This window comes from Meleagris gallopavo, chromosome Z (assembly GCF_905368555.1).
Source record: "Meleagris gallopavo chromosome Z, MGAL_WU_HG_1.1, whole genome shotgun sequence".
Taxonomy (NCBI): domain Eukaryota; kingdom Metazoa; phylum Chordata; class Aves; order Galliformes; family Phasianidae; genus Meleagris; species Meleagris gallopavo.
Window position 1 is genome coordinate 62,259,750 of NC_139435.1, and position 24,544 is coordinate 62,284,293.

Here is a 24,544-nt window from a genome sequence, read left to right on the forward strand (position 1 = left end):
AGTTTACAGAAAGAGAGAGGAAGGTTCTTCTGCATTTCCTTACTAGCTAAGGTATGAAGAACTGAAGAAACTTCAAATGAGCATTAGCTGCAATGATGGGACACACCCCTGTACTTACTGTTCTCTCAAACAATTTCCTAAAAGTACCTGTTGAGACTTGAAATTACCAAATGCTCTCAAAGAGTTTGACTTAAAATCACAATAGCAAGTGCTTGCCAGCCATCAACATCCACAATCTAAACTTAAGCACATTTCCCAGATCTCCCAGGTTTTTTTTTTTGTTCATCATGTTAAACCTTTGCAATTCCACACATTTCAAAACAAAAATTAAAAAAAACTGTACATTTGTACCACTGAGCAGAAACTGCAGCATCATTTCACTGCAATCCACCCAAAGTCAACGCGTGTTTGTACATGAATAGGTGTTCATCCTTCAAGAGAAAAACTGAGAAAACTTTTCCCAACCTTCTTCCAGTCTTTAAACAACTCCGATTTCAATAAACACATCAGCAGAAATAGACTACCCATGGCTCATCACACCAAATAATAACAAGCCACTTCTGAGTAACAAAAGCAAAACTTGCCAGTGCATCTGCACAAGCACAAGAAATGCTATCTATAACAGAACCAGCACAACCAGTCAGTAGTATGCTCACATTTCCCATCATCAGATGGGCTCAGAAAAAAAATCACGGATGAGTCTAACAACCACTGCATAGATAAGTGAACACTTGTAGGTAATGAGTAACGTGGAATACTGCCAACAGGCAAATACTTCTTAAAACTACTGATCTGTCTATAAATTTTCAATCCTGATACTCTAAGGAAGCTACAATTTAAAAACAAAACAAAATTAAAAAAAAAAAAAAAAAAAAAAGAACCCCACAATTTCATCCCTACATCACTAACATTCTCTCCTGCTTACTTCCCCACTTTCCATGCTGCACAGATGATAAATATTCTTCTCCTTTTTCCACTGAGTCAATCTAAAAATCTCTATCACCTTGGCATCCTAGCTCCACTGGAAACAGCGATTTTTTTCTCTCAAATAGTCTAATGGAACAATCATGTTAAATTCTGGCAAATGTATTTCAGGCTATATTATATGGCTGCTTCTCTTCCCAAGCTACAAAATTAGTTTGGCTAAAAGCTCCCTACCTTGCTTCAGCTTCCGATTGATACTACCTCCCCTTGTTGATTTTGCCTTGTTTAAAAGCACTGCGTATCAATGTAAGCAAGGCACTGCAGAAGCAGTTTAATATCCAGATCACAGCAGAAAATCATATAGGTTTGTTTTAATTCCTTCTCTGCTGAAGTTCTCTCCCTTGGTGCATAACACTTTGGCAGCAAATATTTTCTCCGTTCTTTAATAAAACTGCAAGCATCATCGGGAACATACTACGCTTAAGGACAGTTTTCTGGCAGTGAATACCAAGAAAATTAACTAAGTACACAGCTTCTTGAAGAAAATTTAAATAAAATTAAATAAACTCTGATGGATAGAAAAAGAACTATGAATTATCTGGACATGAATTTGCTCTTTATTTTTTTTCTTACAATTTTAAATAAAAACTTACATCTTTTCCCAGGACTCTAAGTTCAAACTGTGTTTCCTTGAAGTGAACTTTTGTAATTCTAGGCCTATAATATTGGGGAAAAAAAGACAGAATTTAATGAGACTTTAATTTTACAAATAATAAAATATAAAGCTGTATCTATTTATATGTATGCTTATATAAAAACAGATTCATAGGTTGTATTATTTTTTCAGATCTGCACCAGATACTAAAAGAAAATTAGAAGTACTTAGCAGTAACTATGTTAATGTAACATAGTTACATCCATGAAACATACTTTTCAATATTTGTATTATTAAATAATGAAAAATGTGTGTAATACAAACAAGGATACAATACCTTTTTAAAAATGGTAATAAAATTAACCTTTCAAACAAATGCCTCAAAACTATACATTTCTATATAATATCATTGGTTTTGTTTTGACACAGATTACAGTTAAAATACACCTACCAGAAATATTTTCCTACTTGCTTTTTATTCTTGTAGACTACAACTCCTATGGGTGTCAATCCTAAAAAATACTCAGATTTGTTTTCACCCTATAAAATAAAAACATATGTCACTCAGTTATTTACATTTGCACTTGGCATCACTGTAGCAGTAAGGTCTAGGAGGAAGCCAGCATGACTGACTGACTTGAGCATGCTGCAAATGGGAACATAGCACTTCATCTACTGATGGAAACTCCAGTATGAAAACTTTTACATGCAGATACAGAGAGGTAAAAAGAATGGTGGCAATGGAAAGAACAGAAGTTTCCACATCCTATGATGAAAAGCAAAAGCATTTTTTTCTATGGAACTATTTTTGGCTGTTAGGAAAACCTTAGTGCATGAGGTTAGAAGAAAGCCAACTCCAAAAAGTTGCCTGCTTGAGAGAACAAGAAAAAGTCCTGTAAGCTCTTAGCTAGAGAGCATGAAGCACAAAAAATACCAACTGCAAAATTGAGAAACTGCAGAAAGTGGCCAACACCACTAATTTAACAAGGTTTTGTTGGATCACGGCAAAGCTTCTTTCCAGAATTCCCGCTTTCTGTGGGTGGGAGGGGCACAGAGCTGGATACAAATATGATTAAGCTATGGGATGCATTAAAAATACTTAACATTGTGAGCTACACAATTTTCAGCAGGAAATACACACCTAATCTTCTGGTATTATCTTGATTTTTTTATTTTCTTTCAAATAATTTTACAGCATTCTGATTTCTGACTCAGTGAACTATCTACTTTGCAGCTTCCCATCCAAAGCTCTGATTTTCTTTTATTCAAGAAAGCCTGCCGCCAGCACAATTATTCAAACAAAACAGGATGATGTTTCCGCCAGGAGCATATAGCCTCCAGGTGATGACTTGGCTCCAATCCTAACAAACATGTTATACAAACGAAGCAGAGGCACTTGCTAAGACAGTAGAGGCAATGTGCAGTGCTGCATGGTACAGTGGAGGAAAGGTTAAAAACATGTTCCACGTCTTTAGCGAGACCTTCATAATTAACATCAGAACAGGACAAACATGCTACTGATGCCCCCACTCTAGTTCTTGCAATAGTACTGAAAAGTTATCTGTATTCACTTATTTACACAAACATAATGTGCAAATTCTTGTGTCAAAGACAAAAGTTGTAACACTCACTTAACTCTTCTGACACTTGCCCTGGTACGTGTTACTCCTATGAGTTCCTTTTTTCTAGGGTAGAGATTATTGTCTTTTGTAGGTGCAATCACATATACACAATACAATCACCATAGGCTTTTGTACATAATGACTTAACCTATTCAGTCTGTAAATTAGTCTTCCTTTGCATTCCTTTGGTGCATTACTATCTTTTATGTTACTCTGTGGTGACTAAGCCTTATAAATGCACTCCCCCACAATACAACAATAGATTTTCTTGCATTGCCAGCAAGATTAAAATAGTTAAACAATACTTACATAAACAGGATGGAGATCCACTCCATACATTTCCAGGGATTTGGCCACCTCTAAGTAGTTTGCTTCTGCCTCAGCAGGAACTTGACCCCTGTAAACAAAACTCTATATAACAGCATTGCATTTCCAGACAAGATATTAAAATAAATCATACAAATAAACACAATTTGCTGGACAGACACACAACCCTTCCTACCATTTGTCTGCACTGTCTCTCTCCTTGTAGCACTTTCATTCCACTGCCCTCAAGTAGGACTGGACACCAGGCACAAACTTGTACTAAATTCTCCGCTCTGAGAGCCTACCACATATACGTACTATTACATATAAAACATATACTTACTGCAGCATCTAATCTTTCCCTGCTGTCACAAATTCATTAAACATTCAATTCTTTGGAATATGCAAAATCACTTCTTTTTGAATAACTACCTGGATGGTAATAAAGCAGGAATGGAGTGATTTATTAGAGGACTAATTCCCTTCAGCAGCGCTGAAGCTACAAAGAATTACTGAAAGCAAGGTTCATAACTTCAGTAAAATATTATTCTCTTCATAAAAGAACTTGCCTACAGGAAGTCACACCAACTGGCAATACACAGTTTGGAGACTACCACAAGAAATCAGCAGTTTCAAAGATCCAGCTCACCTTTCCATTTGCATATACCACTTCATCACTGAAAAGCTATCGTCAGCTGAATACAGCAAGAAACAGTAGGGGAAAACTTGAGGGAAAAAAAGTCTGGACTACTACCAGTACTACCAGTACATATTAGATACAAACTGGAGAAGATTTCTTTTTAAAAAGTACAAGACTAAATACATTTTAGGCCTTAAAAGCAGGCATATAACTTAGACTGAGAATACATCAACTCAAAAAGATGCTCCGCCTGCTTCATGCCCTGATTGCTCTCCTGAGCAACTATTCCACTGCCTTTGGAATATTTCAAATTCAGGGTGAGAAGCAGATCTCAAAATTTTGATACAAGACCTGGAAAAATCCTGCCATATACATGTTCATACCTCTTATGTCCTTATTCTCTTCACCTAACAGATATTTTTAAGGCTTCTCCAACTTTATTTTATGCCTCACAATGTAAAAACAAAAACAACAACAACAACAAAAGTGAAATACCTGAAATGGCAGTGCTAACTTAAGTGTAATAGAAATAATGATGGGTTTTGGACTTTTTATGAATCGATGCTGACACCACATCAGTGTTTTAATTGTTGCTAAGCAGTGCTGCACTGAGTCGAGGACATTTCAGCTTTTTATGCTGCCCTGCCACCGAAGGAGTCTGGGGCACAGGCAGAGTTGGGAGGGACAGAACCAGAACAGCTGACCTAAAGTGGTCAAAGGGATGTCCCATACTGTGCAGCACATAGCATTATGCACAGGCATAAAACTGGAGCAACTGGCCAGGGGGCAGCCACTGCTCAGGGGCTGGGCAACAGTCAGCAGGCGGTGAGCAACTGTGTTGTGCATAACTTGATTTGTGGAGTTGTTTTACTTTTGTTTGTTTGTTTGTTTGCTTGTTTTGGTCCGTTCTCATTAAACTGTCTTTATCTCAACGCACAAGTTTTCTAACTTTTGCTCTTCAAATCCAACTGGGGGTAGAAGGGACAGTGAGCAAGAGGCTGTGTGGTGCATAGCTGCCAACACTGGATAAACGTGAGGATTTTAGCAGAAATCCCTTTCTTGCAGAGCTGGACCTCTCAGTAGAGCTATGGCTCATTTCTGAAATTCAGACCACACAGAATTCTGTCTACTCAGCACAGTCATGTTTTGGTCATGTTTTTTATCCACTTCTTCTGTAAAAATGTACTTGATTTTTTAAATCTTTTTGGTAGCTCTCAAAAATGGAAGTAAAAAGTTCACTGAAGAACTACTGTCCTACTGAGTTCTCTGGCAGGTTATCAGTATTTTTTTACTTCATAGGAAGATCTGTATTAAGGTTCTCTGTAATGCATCAATTACTAAAAAGCAGACAGGCAACCATACAGAAATAACTAGTCAACAATTGTTAAAGAAAAAACTCAGGTCAATATGGCAACTGGTGCAGACTCCAATTATATGAAGATCTTTCAAAGAGAACAGCTGTGTCTCTGTGTTAATAGCTACTATCATCAAACAATGCACAAGTAACACTAACATACAAAAAAGGCAAGAAATTAATTAACGTTTATCCAGACTGTGGCTTTATTATAGTAAGAAAATCAAGAAATCTAGACCTACATACAAGATGGCTAGTTCTGATTATCTTTACATGACTTTGACAAAGGGTATGATCACAAAATGTTTCTTACTGTTCTCATGTTAATAAATGGTTATATCACAATTGCACCTAGCTTGGACTTGTTAGAACAAGCTTCCTTAGAATTACCAAGAAAATGAATTGGAGATAAGCAAGTAAATGTTTGTTTTGGCTTTATGTACAGTTGAACTTCTTTTCCATATTTTATTTTCAAAACCAGTTTTACATTTTGAATTTTGATGGCATTGCGGTCTAATACTGGCAGGTTGGGAAGCCAAAGCACTGACTTAACAACGCTTTCACATAGTAACTGCTGGCTCTGGCTCTGTCACTCTACACCAACAGTACTTCAGCCTAAAACTAAACTTACTGAAAGCCTTTCGTACATAAAGAGCTATTTCTGAAAATGAGTAAGCAGGATGGAAAGTGACTCTGAATTCTGTTTTACTGGAGTTCTAAAAATATTTTTTAATCCTTTTTGTATATTTAGTGATAGCGTAGAGTTCTCCTTAATTGATGCCACAATGGCATCAATTATTTAAGCTATATTTGCACAGGGTAGTGTTCTTAAATTTTTTTGTGTCTAAGGTGATTATCATTCTAATACCTGGTTGACAGAGAAATTAAGCTTTGCAGTCTCTATTATTTAAATGAATTTCTCCTTTCCAATATTTTCCAAGCATAACTTGGGTCTTGAGTCTGCTGATATACATGTTTCGATTTCTTCAGTTGTCCTTTGTCCTGTACAGTAATCACAATATTCTACTCCTGCAATCTCTTCAATAATTGCTCTTGCCAGATATCACAACTCAAGCATAGTTCTGCCTTCTTAGCTCCTGTTTATATGAAAGAAATGTTTTCAGGTACATTTTTGATATCTGCAAACTTCTGTAGTGCATGATTCAGTCTATGACACCCATCAGATGACCTCTGATTACAATGCATTAAGGTTTCCTGTAAAGTTTTTAATTTGATTGCTTTTTGTCATGAAAACAGCATTTCAAATGAACTAAGTAATTCAATGCTGCCTGGTGGCTGTTTCTATGTGCTGTTTTTTTTTTTCTTTTGAATCATAACTTTCTTTCAGATTGTGGAATTAATTACTGTGACTAGTGCCAATACATTTTACATAAGATATCTTAGTTAATAATAAAATGAAAGGACTCTACACTTATAAAAAAAATCAAGTTTTTAATTCATGCAGTTGTTGCAATTGAGTTTATCACTTAAACCGTGGGCATACAAACTGCTTCACTGGTACCTCCTCCCATGTGAGCTGCTGCCACAAAGATTCATGCAGGTTGCTACAAGCACTCCTTCATTACCCTACCTAAGGATCTGGCAAGAAAATAGAGGCTTTATTGTACTAAGTACTTTACATTACTACATTAGTTGTTGTTTTTTTTTATCCTAACAGTTCATTATTTGAATACACAGGGCAGTGTTAAGAAAAGAAATGTTGTTATACCCATTTTACAGACAGCAGATTGAGGCATGTGCATAGTAAACAACATGCCCAAAACTGCACAGGAAAACTGCACTGAACAGAGAACTAAACTGAAAGATGTCAAAAGACTTTTATTTCATTCTTTGAACATTCCCAGAAAGAGGAAATTGGAGTACTATTGCAAGTCCTCATTTAGAAAAACTATCACCAAGTCTGGACTGATTTCCAATCAGTTTTTCATTTGGATTCTAAAAGAAAACTCCATCCACAGAAAACTTTTTCTGTCCCTGAGGGTTATAACTGGATGGTCTGTGCTTTCTTCTAGATCTGCAGACTTCCACTCTACACTACAGGGTACGTCCAATTCCACCTACCAAGCATTTCTGAATTCAATTCCACCCACAAAGCTCCCACAAGTATTGAATTCTTACATCAGAGTTTTGTGTATTCGTTCTATGGCATCTTCCAGCTCCTCCTTCTGGTCTGGAACAAAGCGGTACTCTGAGACGTAACCTGCCGTGTGTTTATATGGGTCATAGTCCCCCAGCTCAGCTGCAGAATAAAAGATGAGAAAAAAAGTTAGACAAATTCAGTGGTTTACGTTAACAAAAAATAAAATCATTTAATCCATCTATTTGTGCCAATATGCCTCTTTCTAAGTGACTATAAGTTGACTGTGCCAGCAGGTAAAAATTCCAAAGCCTATATTTTTTAGAAGAAAAACAGATGATAATATTCAGCTTACATACAGAACTATCCATAGAAGACCACTATACTAGTATGTATAACAGATAGAGAAGTATAGTTTTTTAAGTATCTATCCCCTCTGGATATGCTCTAACATTACAAACAGAAGAGATCTATACTAATTCTGAGACTCTAACAGAATTGTCAATTTGGGAATGGGTATGGAGGTATCTGGAAGCAGGCTCTTCTAGGGAGAATTTCTTGTGAGGGAACACCAGACTTCAGTCTTCAATAAAATATCAATGTATGCCTTGAACATGAGGTACACTTTTAAAATCAAAATAATATTCTAACTTTCCTAAATGAAAAAAATATGAATGAGCAATGATTTTTTTTAAACAGCTTTAAATTCACATACATTGCTCAGATTAATTTCATAGAATCACAATTACAAATCATCATATAATTATAAAATAAATATGCTGATCTTAATTATTCTCTGTGAAACTCTGTTAAAGTTACTATTCATAAAAGCAGCATGAACTGGGTTAATCTAAGAAAGCATTCCCTCTTGGTTTCTATCCAACCACCACTGAAGTCAAAAAGGTGGCTACAAGAGCTCCAAAGAAAAAGACATCTCGTAACTCATGTTTCTTTCTATCTTTCAATAGTTTATAGATCAAGAAAGCTATATGCTCAGTAGGATTGTTGAGCATTTCTCAAAATATCTCCTTAAACCAATACAGAACAAGGCTGACTACAAGAGCAAAAGCTTCAGCATCACAAATAGGAAAAAAATCAGAATAAAAACCATATCTTGCATATCCTGTAAGTTCAGCCAGAGGTGCCACTTTAAGCAGTCTTTGACTATGAAAGAAGGGAAATGATCTATGTGCAAAAGACAAGATATGAGATACAGAAGCTTGTAGTTGCCCAGCAGAACTTACACTGAATTACATACGCTCCCAGCTGTGCAGCAGTGTTGGCTGGACAAGGCAAGCGGCCCTGTAAGATATCTTGCTTGACTTGCAAGAAAAACTGATACCTAAAACAAAGAAAGAATACAAAACTATTATTTCAATGTTGAGTATGATGCACCAAGTAGTGCTTCATTACATTCCCCTTTACTGACAACACAACACATAGCGTAACTACACGTATTTCCGTTTGAATCACTTTTCTTCTTCTGACTTTTAAACCACAACTAAGATTAATCTACTGAATGAACCTAGGTAGAGAAGAAGTCTTCCTGACTTTATTAGAAAGGTTAGGAAGTGGGGAAGAGGGTTAAGAACTAGAAAAATGTACAGGACAGACCTGATTAGCAGATCACCATAAGGAAGCAGTGCTGACTCAATGGTTTCACCTCCAACTATCAGAGTATCAAATCTAGAGCAGGAAGCAGATCTCATAAAGTCCATTCCCCCATGAAAAACATGTTGAGCGCACACCATCAGCAGCTCACTGTATTTGTTACCATAGAGGACTGTCGTGGTTTTATGACATATGGATTTATGGTTTTTTGGTATCAGTATTCCACATTATAACATCATGTAGTCTACTGGGAGTTAAACAGTTAATGCTCCAGTTCCGGGCATCTGTCCAGAAAAGAAGAACTACTACATTCCCCAGATGACTGTTCGCAGTTCTGTTATCATTTCTGCTCAGAGGGAACAGATTGGTAGGTTTTGGTAGGTCATCTGACATCCTTCTTTTTGATCATTAGTTTCTCCTTGCTGCTCCTTCTCCTTGCGCCCCGATTGCACATCTCACCTCAGTGTTATGGGAAGGCCTTCAGAGAGGCTTGGGAGAGACTTCAGAGAGATGGACATCCTTGGTGTCATGGAATTTTACTCTAGAACACCTGAAAGACCCTGAGAGCTTAGACATATTTGAGATAGGGATATTGAGGCTCAGGCAGATCTGAGGAGGCACAAATGATTTGGGGCCTGGCTAATGCTTATTGGGCCTTATTTCATACTATCCCAGAGAGGGACAGGGTTTCTGAAATTGAGAGAGTCTCTGTGATGAAAGAGAATGTCTCAGAGCTGAAAGGGAGAGTCTCAGGGAGATACAAAATAGGCGAGAGAGTCTCCAAGCCGAAAAGGAGAGCTTCCACAACAGACCCCAAGCCAAGAGGGAGAATCTCCAGTGAGTAAGCAAGAGAGTCTCCTAGTCAAGAGAAAAGACTCCAACCTGAGCGAGACACCCTCCGGTCCGAAAGCAACACCCTCCAATCCAAGCCGACTCCCTCCAATCTGAGAAAGATGTCCTCTGACCCGAGAGAGACTCCCTTCAATCCAAACGTGACAGTCTCCAATCTCAACAGGACACCCTCCAGTCCAAATGGGAAGCCACCCAATCTGAGAGGGACTTCCTCCGAGCCGAGAGAGACTCCCTTCAACCCAGACTTGACAACCCTCAATTTCAAGACACCCTCTGGTCCGAACAAGACACCCACCAGTCCAAGAGGGACATCCTCAAGTCCAAACAGGACGCACTCTGAACTGAGCGAGATACCTTCCAGCATGAAAAATTCAGTCTCCAAATTGAACTAAACAGAATTCAGGCTCATCAAGTCATGCTGAAATCTGAACTAAATACCTTTTTAATCAAACGAGACAGACCCTAAGCCGAGCTGGAGAGTGAGAGCATTGGAACTGACCAACCTGATCAACCACAAGAGGCACCAGAATTGATGCCAGTTGCCCCTGAATGAGGATGGAAAAGGAATGGATCTTGATTCACTTAGAACAGAAGAAAGAGGAGGAGGAGAAAGTAGAGGAAGCAGAGACTCTAAGAGGAGGAGCAAAGAGGTCCAGAAGAGTGCCTCCGCGATCCAGGGGAAGCACTCCTGAGTCCAGGGGAGCGGCCCTGAAGATCGCAGTCACAAACACCCAGAGGGGCAACAAGAAGTCCTGAAAGAGTAGGAGGCAAGCAAGACATCACTACCATTACTGATTCGTCTCTGAGGATGAATGAAATTTGAGGTCTGAGAACAGAGTTCAAATGAGCCTATCGTCACCTGATTACTTCAATGTTGGAACAATGGGGCCAATAGTGTGTGGCTAGGTAGTAGAGAAGCTCACCAACTGGGTGGCATTGCTAGGGACTCAGTCATTGACAGAGATATTAGTACATGCCAGAACCAGCCCTTCACCCTCTGGAAGCAGATGCTACTAGCTGTAAAAGAAAAATACCTGTTCAAAGATGATCTGATGCCTGAGAAAAAGAAATGGACTGACATGGAGAAAGGCATCTGTTATTTGAGAGAACATGCTGTGGTGGAAATGTTACATAGCCCCACCTTCGTTCCTGACCAACCTGCACTTCAAGCACGAGTAAAAGAATTACAAGATAGATCAAACCATCAAGGTGAACTTCTCAAAAGGCGATTGCTCCAGTTGCTGCAGGACTTGGCAAAAGCTGTAAGAACAACAGATAACAAATAGAGGGGCCCTGCCCCCACCCAAGGTGGAGAAACGGATAATAGAGTTTATTTGACTGTGTGGTTAGATAGCCTGGCACAGAAATATGAGGCACTGGTGGGCACTGGTGCACAGTGCACTCTAATACCCTCGAACCATCAAGGGACAAAATCAATTTATATTCATGGGGTGACTGGGGGTTCCCAAGAGTTGACTGTGTTGGAGGCCGAAATAAGTCTCACTAGTAAAAACTGGCAAAAACATTCCATTGTGATTGCTCCAGGGGCTCCATGTGTACTTGGTATTGACTACCTCAGAAGGAGATATTTTAAGGATCCCAAAGGGTATAGACGGACCTTTGGAATAGCTGCTGTAGACATAGAAGGTGTTAAGCAGCTGTCTCTTTTGCCTAATCTGTCAGAAGATCTATCTGTTGTGGTTGCTAGGAGTGAAAAAAAAGCAAGTACTGATTGCTACAAGAACGGTGCACAGATGACAGTACCACACAAATAGGGATTGCTTGCTCCCCATTCATAAATTGACTTGTCAACTAGAGACTCAAGGACAGTGATAAGCAAAACTCACTCACCTTTTAACAACAGCATATGGCCAGTGAGTAAAGCCAGTGGAAAATGGAGGCTGACGGTGGACTACCGTGGCCTGAATGAAGTCACACCCCACTGAGTGCTGCTGTGCCGAACATGTTAGAACTCCAGCATGAACTGGAGTCAAAAGCAGCCAAGTGGTATGCCACCATTGACATTGCTAATGCCTTTCCATTCCTTTGGCCACAAAATGCAGGCCACAGTTTACTTTCACCTGGAGGGCTATTCAGTATACTTGGAACCATTTGCCCCAGGGGTAGAAATACAGCCCAACCATTTGCCATGAGTTGATCCAGGCTGCACTGGAACAGGGTGGTGCTCCTGAGCCCTTGCAGTACATTGATGACATTGTGTGGAGCAATGCAGTAAGGGAAGTTTTTGAGAAAAGAGCAAATAATCCAGATCCTTGTGCATGCTGCTTTTGCTATTAAGCAAAGCAGAGTGAAAGGACATGCCCACAAAATTCAGTTCCTAGGTACAAAGTGGCAAGATGTGCCCAACAGATGTGATCAACAAAATCACTGCCATGTCTCCGCCCACTATTCTGGGTGTAGTGGGCTTTTGGAGAATGCATGTTCCGCACTATGGCCTCATTGTAAGCCCCCTCTATCAGGTGACATGGAAGAATAACAATTTTATGTGGGACCCTGAGCAGGTTTTTGAACAGATTAAACAGGAGATAGCCCGTGCTGTGGCCCTGAGGCCAGTACGGATAGGAGAGGATATAAAGAACATCCTCTACGCTGCTGCTCGAGAGAAAGGTGCCATTTGGAGTCTGTAGCAAAGAGCTTCTGGAGAGACCCAAGGCCAACCCTTGGGATTTTGGAGTCAAGCATACAGGGGGTTGGAAGAGAGCTGAACTCCAATTGAAAAGGAGATCTTAAGCCATGTACGAGGGGGTTTGGGCTGCTTCCAAAGTAACTGGTACTGAAACGCAGCTCCTTCTGGTACTTCAACTGCCAGTGCTAAACTGGATATTCAAGGGAAAGGTTCCCTCCACCCATCATGCTACTGATGCCACTTGGAGTAAGTGGATTGCATTGATTACACAATGAGCTTGGATGGGGAACCTCAGTCATCCAGGAATCTTAGAGCTGATTGTGGACTGGCCTGAAGAATAATAAACTAAAAAGTTTGGAACATCACCAGCAGAAGAGGTATCACGTGCTAAAGAGGCCTCACCATACAATGAACTACCAGAAAATGAAAAGAAATATGCCATGTTCACAGATGGATCGTGTCGTATTGTGGGGAAGCATCGCAGATGGAAAGTTGCTGTGTGAAGCCATGCATGACAAATTGCAGAGGCCACAGAAAGGAAAGGAGAATTGAGTCAGTTTGCAGAAGTAAAGGCTGTCCAGCTGGACTTAGATATTGCTGAACAGGAGAGCAACAATGCTTCATCTTTAACTGACTCAAGGATGGTGGGAAATGCCTTATGGGGGTGGTTACAGCAGCGGGAACAAAACAACTGGCAACGGAAGGCTGCTGAACTATGGAGAAACACTACTGCCCAAATGAAGAATATGGTTGTAAAGGTGTGTCATGTAGATACTCGTGTGCCCAAGAGTTGGGCTACTGAAAAACAACAAAATAACCATCAGATAGATCGAGCTGCTAAATTAAGATTAAAGGCTCAAATAGACTTGGATTGGCAACACAAGAGTGAATTATTTCTAGCTCAGTGGGCCCATGAGACCATCAAGGAAGAGATGCAACATACAAATGGGCCAGAGACCGAGGGGTGGAGTTAACTATGGATGCTATTGCACAGGTTATTCATGACTGTGATGTATGTGCCATAATTAAACAAGCCAAGAGGATGAAACATTTCTGGGGGGAGGTGATGGCAAAAGTATAAATATGGTGAGGCATGGCAAGTTGATTATATTACCTTGCCACGATCTCGTGTGGTGTGCTTACCATGGTGGATGCAAGGACTGCGTGGCTTGAAACATATTCAGTACCTCATGTTACTGCCCAAAACACCATACTGGGTCTCGAGAAACAAGTCTTCCAGTGACATGGCACTCCAGAAAGAATTGAGTCAGATAATGGGACTCATTTCAAAAATTCTCTTGTAAATACTTGGGCCAAAGATGATGGCATTGGATGGATTTATCATATTCCTACCATGCACCAGCCTCTGGTAGAACTGAACGATACAATAGGTTGTTAAAAACTATGTTGAAAGCAATGGGTGGCAGAACATTTAAGCACTGGGAGAAGCATTTGGCAGAAACCACCTGGCTGGTCAACACTCGAGGACTGATCAATCGCGACAGCCCTGCCATCTCCCTACATACTACCAAGGAAAATAAGGTCTCAGTAATACATGTAAAGAACATGGTGGGAAAAGCAGTTTAGGTCTTTCTAACTTTTGGGAAGGGCAAACCTCCCCGTGGAACTCTTTTTGCCGAGGGACCTGGGTCCACTTGGTGGGTGATGCAGAAAAATGAGGATGTTCAATGTATACCACCAGCGAATTTGATGTTGGGAGAGTGCAGTCAGTAATTCCATGTACATATATTTATGTGTGTGTGTATGTGTTTAATGCTTATTAATTATTGCTTTTTGTTTGCATATATTAAGCATGATGTAGTGATGTAGAATAAGGGGTAAGAAAATCAACGGTTTACAGGCTGGTTCTGCCCAGGTTCTGTGACTGGCGGGGCAGGGGGCTCCACAAATCCGTGCCTCTGGAAAAGGGAAACAGGGGACCCCAAAATAATTAAAAACAGCAGCAACGATCTGAGGAGAAACAAACTAATTTACTAAATATGGAATCAGAAGCAAGATAACACTATAATACAATATAATAGAGTATAATTAGAATTTGAGCTAATAGATCAAATAAAATGAGAGAAAGTGTCTGAGAACTGAAGGCCTTCCCATAACACTGAGGTGAGATGCGCAGCTGGGGCAAGCAGCAGCAAGGAGAGACTAATGATCAAAAAGAGGGATGTCAGATGACCTACCAAAGCCTACCAATCTGTTCCCTCTGAGCAGAAATGATAACAGAACAGCAAACAGTCATCTGGGGATGCAGTAGTTCTTCTCTTGAAGACAGATGCCCGGAACTGGAGCATTAACTGTTTAACTCCCAGTAGACTACATGATGTTATGATGTGGAATACCGATAACCAAAAATCATAAAACCATGACAGGGACTCCTTGCTTTGCAATGGGGATTGCAGAGCTAAAATGTGAGTTTCAAAATTATGATCTGCTTCTACACTTGAGGAAGCACATACTCCACCCTCAAAGTGAAGCCACATCAAATTCCAAATCAACAGCAGGACTGAGAAGTGAAGGCAGTACCAAAGGTTTTTAAGAATATTTTAAGCAGTTGACAATTAAGTAGATAGAGTAATTTTAGTTTCTGCCATTACTTCAAATGCAAACCGAACACCTTGCACACTACTTCTTCAGCTTTGTATGTGCCTATTTTGTACACATCAACTCAGTCATCAGAGAATCATAGAATTGCTCAGGTTGGAAAAGACCTTAAAGATCATTGAGTCCAACCACAACCTAACCATTCTACCCTAACTTTAACAGCCCTCTACTAAATCATGTCCCTGAGCACCACATCCAAACAGTTTTTAAACACATCCAGGGATAGTGACTCAACCACCTCCCTGGGGAGCCTATTCCAGTGCTTAACAAGACCCTTACTGTAAAGTTTTTCCCGATATCCAACCTAAACCTCCCCTGACGCAACTTGAGGCCATTTCCCCTCATCCTGTCACCTGTCACCAGTGAGAAGAGACCAGCCCTGCTCTCGCTGTAAGCACCTTTCAGATTTTGGAAGAAAGTAATAAGGTCTCCCCTCAGCCTCCTTTTCCCTAGACTATCGTAAGTCATCTTAATACAAGTATCTGCGTTTGCCAAATACAAATACTGCTTTACATTCTCCTGTTTTTCAAATGCTGGATTTACAGGAAAACTATATGAAAAAAAGAAGAAAAAAAAAGGAAAAGCACTGAAGAAGAAAACATGCCAACATACAGAGGATCTGCTTGGTTTTGGAATTCCCTATTTCATTATAGGATATTCTTTTAAACATCACTAGTGTTTTGTCTGTTTTTACCTCAATAGCTTTACAGAGAGTGTGACATCATCTTAAATGAGTATCCTGCAGCAAATTCATACAAGAGCAATGCTGAAAAGCTAACTTCTTAAGTAAAAAACAGTCACCTCTACGTGCATCCGGCTTTCTCACTGTTCATTAATTCAGCTTTATCTACATTTACTAATGTGCAACAAATTTACTTTGTATTAGCACCGGTTACTTATGAAAGCCCTTAGGAATCCTCTGTAAGTTCAAAGAGCAGCTATCCTCATTTCAGGGAAGTTTGCAACCTGGAGATCATGTGATAGCTGATTCACAAATCATTTAAGATCCAATCAAAATTACTGGACTTCATCAGCCCAGTTGAATTTCCAAGTAGAGATTTCCAAGTTTTCTTTCTGGCCAATTATCCCCCGCAGCTTGTGCTGTGCCACGCATTACAGTAGGAATGCTCATTATTGAAAAGAACAGTGAATATTCACCACCTCTAAGGGCCTGAGTTCTGCACATTTTTGGAATTATCAGCAGGCAACAAAAACTATATACACTCAGTGATTCCTCTGTCTAAGTAATACCTCAGCACTTCCTATACCTAATGTCTGGCAGTCCCATCTGGACAAATTATCACCCGATGACTGACAGTGATGGCTACGGGGACGACAATGACTGGGAGCATATAACACCCTTTTAACATTAAATGTATTTCTCATCTACACTCATCCTTCTGTTAACACTTCTGCAGCTCCACAGTACAAAACAGATGCTATTGATGTCTTATATATGAGTATCCTGTCCTGTGTTTTCACCATGAGAAAGAATTAAAGAAGGAAAAAAAAAAGAGAAAAAAAGAAAAAGTAATCAGAGTGAAGAACTGTTATTGCTTGTTTTTTTTAGACCAAGTGAATTCCCACTCAATTCCTAGTGAAGCTACTAAGCTCCTCACAAAACCAAGCCTTCTGTCCAAACTTGTTGCTAAACTTGACTCAAGTTTGTCATGTATGCATAATCATGCCTAAGCACTAATTCTTTCCAGCAAACTCACCCAGTAAATGTTAATAGGAATCACCTCTGTATTAGCTTTTGCCTACAAACCAGAATTAGGTTTTGCTGGGAAGTAATTACAAATTTGACAGTTTTTTATTATTTGCAAATAGTAATCATGTAATGCCACAGATCATTAGCATCTAGTAACTACAGACTCCACTCTCATATCCATTAAAATAACAAATGTGCACTCCAAAGAAACACAGTTAACACATCACTGGAATTACACACTGAAGCAGAAAATTGCTATCACACACACACACACCCCTAAATAAATAAATAAATAAAATCCTTTAATTCCTCCTAAGTAAACAGTGTGCTTTTATTGTATTTTTTTCCTGAAAAGGCATGCCTCCTTTCCAATATTTAGAAGTCCAAGGGGATAAATACTCTGAAATTTTGATGGCATTTGGCTGTTTTTCTGTATATTTTGTTGAAGAGTACAAACGCAAATGTCCTGCTTTCTTATATCCCCTCTCTATGCCTTCTCAGGTGCAATTTTCATAACCAAACACGATACAGAGCAAATGGAAGCTTGTCAGTTACACCAAAACATTTCTTGACTGAATTTGCACATCTTATTAGCAATGCAAATCACTGACTAATATTATGACAAGGAAAACAAAAACAGTTTTTGAAAATTTATCATGTCAGTTTACAGTCAGAAATCCAGATGCACTTCGAGTAGCAAGTGCAACAGATTCTGTGTCTCCAGGGCCATCTTTCTTCCCCTGCAAGAAGGATTGAAAGTGGGGAAAAGCACAGAAAAATGACACCAAACTTTCAAGTTAGGGGAGATTCACACTGCAGCCAGCTCTTCCTGTTTGAGCTGTGAAGTATCTGTTTTTACCAAACTAGTATCAGTTGTCTTATACGGGAGAATTCTGTTCCTATATTGGCGTTTTGGAAAAAAAAATTCACATATTGATACAAGAAAATGAATTAGCCCACACTGCAACAACTGCCACCTTTGATTAAGAAAAAGTAAAACCTATGTATTCTAATGAATTTTCCTGTGTCATATGATGTGACCAGCTAATTGGCTTCCTCAGCCCTGTGGCTGCCCTAAAGGAGGAGGTGGAGAAGCTAAGGAGGATAAAGGAATGTGAGAGGGAGATTGATTGGTGGTACCAAATCCTATCAGCCCTGAGATCTTGGCAGTCAGCTGAGGCTCCACATGGTGCACATCACCCACCCCCTGCTGCCTTGCAAACAGGTACCAGAGAGGAACCAGCAGGGAGACGGTGCTCCTTCTACAGTGAACCCTGTCTTCTCCTCCCTCCTAACAACAACAGTGAAGAATTAGGGAGTATGGCAAAAGGCCCCTGCTTGGCAATGCAGGTGCACCCTCCCAAAGATTCCCCTGCCTCCCCAGCTGCCCCTACAGAACAGGTTCAGAGCTCTGCGGGGACAGCTGGACAATGGTGGTTCTCCCCAGTTGGTGGTGCTACCAAAGTCTAACCAGACCTCACTTAGCATTAAAACATCATTAGCAAAGAAAAAACAACAGGTCATTGACATTGGTGACTCTCTGCTGAAAGGAGCAGAAGGACCAATATGTAGACCAGGCCCTCTATCCAGGGAGGTCTGTTGCCTCCCAGGAGCCTGGGCTAAAGATGTAAGGAAGAAACTTTCTTCCATAATTTGGTCCTCAGATTATTATCCTCTGTTGTTTCAGGTAGGCAGCAACAGTATAGGAAGAACTTTGCTAAAAGCCATGAAAAAGGACTTCAGAGCCTTGGGGAGATAGATCAAGAGTTCAGGAACACAAATTGTGTTCTTCTCTACCCATCCAATTATAGGGAATGATGAAAGACTATATATGATGGGCCAAGGATTAATACCTGGCTCTGAGCCTGGTATGCCCAGCAGGGGTTTGGGTTTTTTGATCTCCACTTTGCACAAAATCAGGCCTGCTGGCAACCAATAGGAATAGCTTCTCCCACCAGTGGAAAGGGGTTTTAAGACAGGAGTTGGGAAAGTTCATCGATAGAGCTTTAAACTAGGTATGAAGAGGGGTGGGGATGTAACTGGGGTCACTAGAATGGAGCCTGTATGCAGTGTCTGGTGCTTGTAGGAGAGGGATGTGCTAGTAAGATCCCACAGTCTTGTGGATTGGTGAAGGAGGAGGATGACTCGCCCTTTTGTAGGAAGAATACAAGGGTTGGTGTGAGGTTGATGGCTGTGGAAATACCTGAGTATGATCATGAGGGTACTAGGACTACTCCACTCAAAAGGAAGCCCAACTCAGGTGCTTTTACACTAATGCACACAGCATCGGTAATAAACAGAGGAGCTGCAGACCATTTTGCAGTTAGAAAGCTACAACATAGTCGCCATCACAGAAACACGGTGGAATGACTGAGCTGGAGTGCTGTGATGGATGACTGCTGACTTTTCAAAAGAGACAGGCAAGGCAGGAAAGGCGGTGGTGTAGCCCTCTACGTTAAGAGAGAATGTGAATGTATGGAAATTAATGATAGTGATGACAGGGTTGAGAGCTTGTGGGTCAGAATAAAAGCGAAGGCCAATAAGACTGATATTACCATGGGAGTCTGCTCCAGACCACCCAACCAGGATGAAGTGGTGGACAAGATACTTTACAGACAGTTGGGTGAAGTCTCACGGTCTCTCCCCCTTGTTCTTATGGGGGACTTCAACTTCCCAGGCATCTACTGGATTTATAATACAGCAGATAGGGAACGATCCGGAGGTTCCTAGAGTGTGTGGGAGATAAATTCCTGACATAGCTGGTGAAGGAGCCAACAAGGGGAAACAAAATCCTGGACCTGCTGTTCGTATCTTGTGGGGGATGTAAAGGTTGAAGGCCATCTGGGGCATAGTGATCATGAGATAGTAGATCTCTCAATCCTTTGTGAACCATGGAGGGGAGTCAGCAGAACTGTCACCTTGGACTTCTGGAAGGCAGACTTTAACCTCTTTAGGACCATGGTTGAGAGGGCCCTTGGGAGGTAGTTTTGGAGAGCATGGGAGACTAGGCCCAGGAAGGCTAGGAATACTTTCAGAAAGTAATTTTGAAGGTGCAGGAGCTGAGCATGTCCAAGTCATGGAAGACAAGCCGATGGACAAGGAGGCTGGACTGGCTGAACAGAGACCTTTGGCTGGAACTCAAGAACAAAAGAAAGTTTATGGTCTTTGGAAGAGTGGGCAAGCTACTTATGATGATTACAGGTACGTAGTGAAGCTGCACAGGGAGAAAAATAGAAAAGTCAAAGCCTAGCTAGAACTGAACTTGGCCACTAAGGTAAAGGACAACAATAAATATTTCTATCATCAGCAGCTAGAGGAGGGCAAGGGAGAATCTCCATCCCTTGCTGGATGCTGAGGGCAACTTGGTGACCAGGATCAGGCTGAGGTACTTAATGCCTTCTTTGCCTTGGTCTTTAATAGTAAGACTTGTTACTCCCTGGCCACACAGCCCTCTGCACTGGTAGACAGGGCTGGGGAACAGAATAGGCCCTGCATGATCCATGACGAGATGGTTTTGGATCTGCTCCAAAAGCTGGATTCTCATGAGCCCATGGGGCCAGATGGATTGCACCCTAGAGTGCTGAGGGAGTTGGCGGATGTGGTTACCAGGCCATTCTCCATCATTCTTTGTCAGTACTGGCTAAGTGGGGATGTCCCAGTGGATTGGAGACTGGCAGATGTGATGCCCATCTTCAAAAAGGGCTGGAAAGATGATCCTGGTAGCTACAGACCTATCTGTCTCACCTCAGTGCCTGGGAAGGTTATGAAACAGATAATCTCAGGAACCATCACAAATCAATTAAAGGTCAACCAGGGGATCAGGCCCAGTCAGCGTGGGTTTATGAATGGCAGATCCCATTTAAAAACCTGACTTCATTCTATGACAAGGTGATCCAATCAGTGGGTGAAGGTAAGACTATCGATGTAGTCTGCCTGGACTTCAGTAAAGTCTTTGAACTGTCCCCCACAGCATCCTTGTGGAGAAGCTGGCTGCTCACGGTTTGGATGGGCATATGCCAATGAAACACTGGCTGGATGGCTGGGCCCAAAGAGTTGTGGTCAGCAGCCAGTCATGAGCGGTGTCCCCCAGGGCTCAGTACTGGGGCCACTTCTATTTAACACCTTTATTAACAATCTTGATGAGGGGATTGAGTGCACTCTCAGTAAGTTTGCAGGTGACATCAAGTTGGGAGAGAGTGTTGATCTGCCTGAGGGGAGAAAGGCACTACAGAGGGACCTGGATAGACTGGATTGATGGGCCACGGTCAATTGTGTGAGTTTCAAAAGGGCCAAGTCTCGAGTCCTGCAATTTGGTCACAACAACCCTAGGCAACCCTACAGACTTGGGGAGGAGTGGCTGGAAAGCTGCATAATAGAAAGGGACCTAGGTGTACTGATGGACAGTCAGCTGAATATGAGCCAGCAGTGTGCCCAGGAGGCCAAGAAGGCCAATGGCATCCTGGGCTTGTATCAGGAATGGTATGGTGAGGAGGACTAGGGAAGTTATTCTGCATCTGTGCTCAGCATTGGTGAGGTCTCACCTTGAGTACTGTGTTCAGTTTTGGGCACCTCAGTACAGAAAGGACACTGAGGCACTGAAGTTATTTACTATGAGAGTGGTGAGGTGCTGGAACGGGCTGCCCAAAGAGGTTGTGGGTGCTCCATCCCTAGAGGTGTTCAAGGCCAGATTGGATGGGGCCCTGGGCAGCCTGGTATAGTATTAAATGGAGAGATTAGTGGCCCTGTAGCAGGGGGGTTGGAGATTCATGATCCTTGAGATCTTTCCAACCCTGGCCATTCTGTGATTCTGTGATTCTGAGGTGCTGGAGCAGGTCCAAAGAAGTGCAGCAAGGCTTGTGAAGGCCTTGGAGAATATGCCCTATGAGGAGAGACTGAAGGGGCTGTTTAGTCTGGGGAAAAGGAGGCTGAGGGGAGACCTTATTGCTCTCTTCCAGTACCTGAAAGGTGATTGCAGCAAGAACTGGGCTGATCTCACTGGTGACAGGACGAGGAGAAATGGCCTCAACTTGCACCGGGGAAGGTTTAGGTTGGATATCAGGAAAAACTTCTTTACAGAAAGGGTTGTTAAGCACTAGAACAGGCTCCCCAGGGAAGTACCTGAGTCATCATCCCTGGATGTGTTTAAAAACTGTTTGGATGTGGTGCTCAGGGACATGATTTAGCAGAGGGTTGTTAAAGTTAGGGTGGTGTGGTTAGGTTGTGGTTGGACTCAATGATCTTTAAGGTCTTTTCCAACCTGAGCAATTCTATGATTCTATACACCTAGGACATTAAAAGAAATATTAATCCAAGTCAGCACACTAATTTTGTCCACCTAACTAAATCATTTTTGAACCTGAGACTATTTTCTAAGATCTTTCACAAAAAAGACAAACAGAAAATCCTGAATGACAATTCAGGCAAATGTGCATCTGCGTGTATGCATTACTGCATCACATTTTGTAGAGGCTAAGCTTAGCTAAAAGAATCAAAAGCATGCATCTCTTCAGTTTCCTTCAATTATTTTTATAAAGACTGAGAGAGATCCCCTTGAAAAGTAGTTCTGGAATTTAAACTCTAAGAATACAGAAGACTATTTCCTGTATTTGTATTCAGATATCCAACTAAACTCTAAACTTCACTACAGCACAATGCACATGCAGATTTATCAATACTTTTTTTTTTTTAAAGCACACTAGGCCCCTCTGTTTTTTGATGGACCAAAGAGCACATTTTCATCCTCATCTTTCAAACAGCTGTCCTTACTGACCACTGTGAGGCTAGTCATAACTCTCTTCCTATACACGCTCAAGGAAAGATGTCCTGATCTTTACACAAAAAGCAACCAAGCCAGACTACAGTATGCATCTGAACACATTGCTACCCTGAAAAAACAACAAAAACATATTTTCATCTGAATACTCTACCTTGTTATTTCTTCTTTAAGTTTACATGGGTCCTCTGCATAGAATTTAATGCCAAAATACAGAGTGTATGGTGGTCCAGCTGCAGGAAAAAGAAATGGATGTAAAAATTGATTGTTATGAATTTACAGTTATTGTGAATTGTTCATAGCTGATGACAAAACGGCTATTAATCAGTTTATCTTTATATTTCACAAAACTTAGAGCCTCCAAATAAACATTTAGCTACCTTCAGAAAACTACACCCATTACTCATGAGGAGGGGAAAAAAAAAAAAGTTTAAGTATTTTTATTATTATTTTTCCAGTCTACTGTTTATTTATTCTCATACTGTCTGCTTACTTGGAGCTTGTCATAATTTGAAAATTTAAGTTTAGATTTATTTGCTAACTCATTATTGCTCCAAATCTCTTTTACTGCTCAAATCTGATTTTTAGATACTTTTTTGTACATGAAAACAGTTTGAAAAATGTTAATTCTGCATGAAATGTGATTTCCTGACATAACTAATATTACTACATACCACTTCTATACTTTCAAACATCATATGGAGGCACCTAAATTATGAGCTACTTTAGTTGACATACATTAGGAAAAGATTTTCTAATTCACGTTTTGAAAATGTTACTCTTCAGAAAAACAGTTAACTCAGCACTGAGACTCTTACAGCCACATTTATTCTATGTATGCTCCACTTTCACTTTTTTTTTTTAAATAGAAGTCCTCCAATTTCTTGTTAAAATAAAAGTCTTGTATTATTTAATTACAGTACAATTGCCAGATCTTAAATATGGGTTTACTAAATAGTGGCAGCAGGGGTAGACACTATATTATCAGCAAGAGGCAGTATTTTCATTTTCAGAAGAAAAAAATCGGGGGTTTTTAAGGTATGGTTTGGTAGAGGCATAAAGCTACTACAAAATTAACTATGCAAATGACAAATGGTACCATTTATTATATTCTGAAGTAAAATCTAATCACAAAGAAATCTTTGGACATTAGTTTTACTAATTATTGTTAAGTGACAGCATGTACAATCTATGTGCGGAATTTTGATGTAACTACAAACTGTAGTAATAAAATATCTCAAGAACTCCCAATCTGTTGAGTCTAGATTACAAATGTTGTACAGACTATATATTGTCTACTTCAACTTCTTTAAGCTCCAATTAAATACATACTGTTTATCAATTCCTTATGCTCAGCAAGGGTCTTTGCAGGATCCAACCAGTACTGTAAGACAGATAATTGTGAAAATTAGTCACTTAGCACATAAAATTAATACACAACTATTGCAATTCTACATTTATTCATATATTGATATTTTCCCCTAGAAAAGCAGTGCAAGAAGATCTTCTCATCAGGATATAGAAACTCAGCCAAGATTACAAGAATGTGAAAGTTTACAGAAGCTTACAGAATGCCTGTCCGACACACTTCAGCCTTTTAATGACAAATCTGTACCAGTAGAGTCATTTCTGACAAAAGAAACACATCTGTCTATACAAGTCTAATGCTATGCATCTTCTCTGGGAGTGACAGTCTTTCTGAAAGGAATTCTTACGTTAAAAAGCAACACAT

The 24,544-nt window shown here is 40.4% G+C and overlaps 1 protein-coding gene across 2 annotated transcripts in view; it reads right to left on the reverse strand.

Moving 5' to 3' along the window:
• EPB41L4A (erythrocyte membrane protein band 4.1 like 4A) overlaps positions 1–24,544 on the reverse strand; it is a 133,385-nt gene that overhangs the window by 52,501 nt on the left and 56,340 nt on the right. For both annotated transcript variants that reach the window (XM_085213232.1, XM_085213231.1), the window contains 7 exons: positions 24,145–24,196; positions 22,967–23,045; positions 8,844–8,941; positions 7,641–7,761; positions 3,511–3,598; positions 2,031–2,119; positions 1,578–1,641 (listed from right to left, as the gene is read on the reverse strand). In XM_085213232.1, the coding sequence (XP_085069358.1) occupies positions 1,578–1,641; positions 2,031–2,119; positions 3,511–3,598; positions 7,641–7,761; positions 8,844–8,941; positions 22,967–23,045; positions 24,145–24,196 (591 nt within the window). The remainder of the gene's footprint in view (positions 1–1,577; positions 1,642–2,030; positions 2,120–3,510; positions 3,599–7,640; positions 7,762–8,843; positions 8,942–22,966; positions 23,046–24,144; positions 24,197–24,544) is intronic.